This window comes from Diachasma alloeum, unplaced genomic scaffold (assembly GCF_001412515.2).
Source record: "Diachasma alloeum isolate Michigan unplaced genomic scaffold, Dall2.0 Dall_scaffold_00210, whole genome shotgun sequence".
Taxonomy (NCBI): Eukaryota; Metazoa; Arthropoda; class Insecta; order Hymenoptera; family Braconidae; genus Diachasma; species Diachasma alloeum.
The window spans coordinates 1,854,791-1,858,962 of record NW_021680375.1 but is presented as its reverse complement, the minus strand read 5'-3'; the positions used below and the strand labels follow the sequence as shown (position 1 = coordinate 1,858,962).

At 39.4% G+C, this 4,172-nt stretch overlaps 1 protein-coding gene across 1 annotated transcript in view; it reads left to right on the top strand.

Moving 5' to 3' along the window:
* Positions 1-1,601: 1,601 nt before the first annotated feature.
* LOC107036572 (carboxypeptidase B) overlaps positions 1,602-4,172 on the top strand; it is a 7,478-nt gene continuing 4,907 nt past the window's right edge. Inside the window, exons 1-2 of the mRNA XM_015254610.1 lie at positions 1,602-1,684; positions 1,976-2,303. Of these exons, the coding sequence (XP_015110096.1) occupies positions 1,602-1,684; positions 1,976-2,303 (411 nt within the window). The remainder of the gene's footprint in view (positions 1,685-1,975; positions 2,304-4,172) is intronic.

The following is a 4,172-nucleotide window of genomic DNA, read 5'->3' as shown; positions in this document are numbered from 1 at the left end:
AAAAAAAACAATAATTGCATTTTTTATTTCAATAACGCATGAGTAAACAGGGATATGAACGCAGATTTAATATAGGCCCATAGAATTACGGGGACCGGCAAGGATTTGGAAAGTCTGACTACAAGTCCTGCTTACACCTAACAAGTGCTGAAATGGGACATAATCAGAGGTAGAAAGGTCTCGGAAGCACTTGGGAAGAGGCTTCCCAAGACCTATCCAGTTCTGAACGTAAAGGCCTAAGTAGAACTTGTCAGGTCCAATTATTCGACTCGGGTACTACGCGCAGTTGACCAATCAAGACACGATTTACAGTGTTTCGTTTAATGAGATTTATTTAATAACAATAACACTTGGTTTTATTACCCTGTTTCACTATTATAGGTTCAGGTTTTTTTTTTAGTGACCCTTGTGGTTTGATGGTTATTAAGGTTTAAATGTTCTTGTTTTGGTTTGGTTTTATTTTATGATTCGACTTCGTTTAATTAAATTGGTATTTGTGGTTAAGTCCCGAACACTTTCAATTTAGACTTTGGGTATTTGGAGTTGAAGTCTTCNACTAACCAAAACATAAGGCAGAGGCGTAACATGCCTGATCAGAATTTCGGATCGGACTTGATCAGTTTCTGATCGAGACCTGAACAGAATTTCCACTCGGGTATGAGTCAATTTGAGAGTGAAATTCGTAAGGGTCCTGGTAGCTCAGACCATCGTTCAAAATAATCTTCTGTCCCGGAAATACAAACTGCTCAATCGTTCCATTTTCCAAGATAACACTTATGATACTATTTCCGCCATTAAATTTGATTCATAGATAATTGTGTAGCTAGCTTGAAATTCCTCACGTTTATCAGTGATCATTTATTGAGTGTCATCAGTGTATTTAAATAGTTCATAAACTACCAACACCATAATAAAAAACGTTATTATTATTACATTGGAGATATGATTTTAATCCTAATAAAATCTCCTTATCTCAATCAGCAGTTACTGGATTTTCCCAACAATGCGTAATTAAAAATTGGGAATTGATAAGTGATAAAAGTGATGTCAATTGAAGGAAGATAGACAGATTACCCGTCGGATGATAAGGTACAAATGTCTCCATTGATTCATCCGATAAACTTCTTACGAAGGTAATCTCAAGTGGATTGTCAGAGTAGCACACTGTTGTATTGTGATTTTTGTCATTTCACTTGAGATCGTAATATTTAGGTCTGATGAAAACAATCACATTGAGTATGCGGATGAATTACAATCAAGTTTTAGCTTAGATACCTGACAGATTAAATTTTAACTGAATTATTTTTCCAACCGCTTGTATTCATATTGCAATTTCTCTTACAACTCCAGGTCATTGTTACGATATTCTGGTATTTCTAATGAATTTTTTTATTGCTGGACTATGCTGATGGTTCGATTCAAAGAATCAATGCTCAATACATTTATTACTTTAGTATTGTTCTTTTCTTATCGAATAACCCATTAAGATTACGACAACCGTGTCATTGTTTCATTAATTATCTCGCTACGTCAGCATAACCGCTTGAGATTTCGAGTGAATATATATTGGTGCTAACACGTAATAAGTTTCAGTCAGAGAGATGAAATTCTTCCTTGTACTTTTTACGATACTTCTGGGGCTGCTGGCGCTTAGCCATGGGGAGCATATTCCACAGCTCAAAGGGTATGTCTGATAATTAATGCTCAGTTTTTTATCCCGGCGTAGGGGAGGCCAGCGCAAAATGGACACTTTTGACGTTTTTAAGAATGTTTATAACTAAGAAATAAAATCATCTATTAAGCTCAGTCTAGCCCCACCACGAAGAAGAAGAACTGTACTTTAGAAGGAAAAAAATTATCCCATTTCATCAGCAGTTCGATAATTTATTAATATTTCAATATTTCGTTTTATAAGTCAATGAATGAACCAATTCCGGGGAAACTTAAAAAATTTCTCGAACTTTTTGAATTACAGAATGAAACATCTCACAATACCCTCTGCATCCCTTGAGCAGCGCTCCTTCCTCCAATCTTTCAATGACAACCCGAATATTGATTTCCTGAGATTCACTCGTGCTGAACATGACCCAATCGACGTTCTAGTTACGGCAAGTGAATTACCGAATTTCAAAAGAGCTTTAAATTCACGTTCAATTGATTACGAAGTGAACATTGAGGATGTCGCGAAAGCCGTAGCCAAAGAAAAGTACACGAATGACATGCGACGCAGGCTATCTCCACTGTCAAGATCTGCTGGTCGAAGACAACTCAGAGGATTCAGCTACTATCCACGATTTGCAGAGGTGCGTAATTGAATTTCTTTGATAATTCCTGACCATTGGATTCTGACCAATCAGAGCGCATTCGATATTCGATGCTGTAAAGTACATACCGAATAAAATTTCAGCGGTTAGTCCCGTGCAGTGTTCGGGGTTACGGGACACATTTCACCAAAATGTAAAGAATATCTGTCAAATTCGTCGAAAACAATTGACAGGCTACAGGGAAATTATCAGTATGATAATTTCCTTGCAGCCGGTGAAATTATCAGTGTGAAACGCGTCACATAACCCCGAATACTGCACTCTGATTGGTCCAAATCAGAATTCAGGAAATTGTTAGCCGAATACTCAACCTCCAAAATTTATCTGATATTTCTCTCAAGCTTCCCTACAACCAAATGGAGGTGCTAAGTTTCGCAGAAATACCCCTCGTGCTGCGCAGTTGAGATATTTAATCTGCAAAATTTAACACCTTCATTTGTTTGCAACGAAACTTACAGGAAATATCCGATAATTTTGGAGGTCTCAGGGTATTACTAGTGCTTATTCTTTTCATGACAATTTCGAGCAATAAAATTGCTGTACAGTAGACTCTCGTTATAGTCGCATTTTCCCTCAACGTTTTCTTGCCGCTCGAGCGCTTCTCCACGCTTCTACCGCGCAGCCCCTGGAGTAAACACTTCAGTGTATGGCTGGATAGTCAACAATCTGGTATACAGTCCATACCTTGGACAATCCAAGGTATGGCTGAACGTTTTTCGGCGAGACGAACAACTTTTGTAGAGGTGAAAAATACTGTTATTATTAAAAAAAACTGACTTTATGCTCGTAGCATAGAAACATAAGCAATGGGGGGCCTGGATTCCATCAGCACTAAGTTTCCCCCTCCGAACCCTACAACTTGTATTTGAACTTACAAGAGATATTGAGCCATACTGTTTCAAATGGGACATCCTGTATATGAAGAGAATGTTCGAATATCCGAGTCACCGACGTCGGTGGCCGAAGCGGCTAGGTGCGAGCCTAGTGTGCGAAAGGTTGTGAGTTCGATTCCCCGTGGAACCGAGTTTTTCAACCGGAGGCTCCGGCGAGCAGGAGGTCGCTAATATAGTAACCGCCTGTACCGGCATGGGTTTTCTGTGGTTTCCCATGCTACTCCTCTGTTCTATAGGAGTGCGAATGTGGTGCAGTGTAGAATCCACAGCCGCATGCATAGGGTTGGATAGGGCCAATTAGCCAATCAGACGGCAGAAAGGGCGGGAAAAAAAAATACCCGAGTCGAACAATTGGACCTGACAAGTTCTACTTAGGTCTTTCCGTTCAGAACTGGATAGGTCTTGGGAAGCCTCTTCCCAAGTGCTTCCGAGACCTTTCTACCTCTGGTTATGTCCCATTTCAGCACTTGTTAGGTGTAAGCAGGACTTGTATTCAGACTTTCCAAATCCTTGCCGGTCCCCGTAATTCTATGGGCCTATATTAAATCTGCGTTCATATCCCTGTTTACTCATGCGTTATTGAAATAAAAAATGCAATTATTGTTTTTTTTTTTAATCTCGAAAATCGACATTTCACGAGAGGGTGGAGGGGAGATGCATGTATGTGGAGGCTTGACATTGTTACCCAACAAGGGGAGAAGGTTGCGGAATCTATTCTAGCCACTCTTGTCCCTACGCTTGCATGCATTATCCAAATAAAAAATGAAAGTGTCAACAAATCTGACCATTGTTCCAAGTAAAAACCGAAAATCTGACCTTGTGGCCCCCGGTGAAAATTTGAAAAAAAAAAAAACTTTCAGTTTACACTTTTTCCACATACTTTTGAGAGTTCTGAATAGCCCGTCGCTTAAATAGTTGGAATCAACGTTCACCCGGCTAAAAAATTCGATTTTGG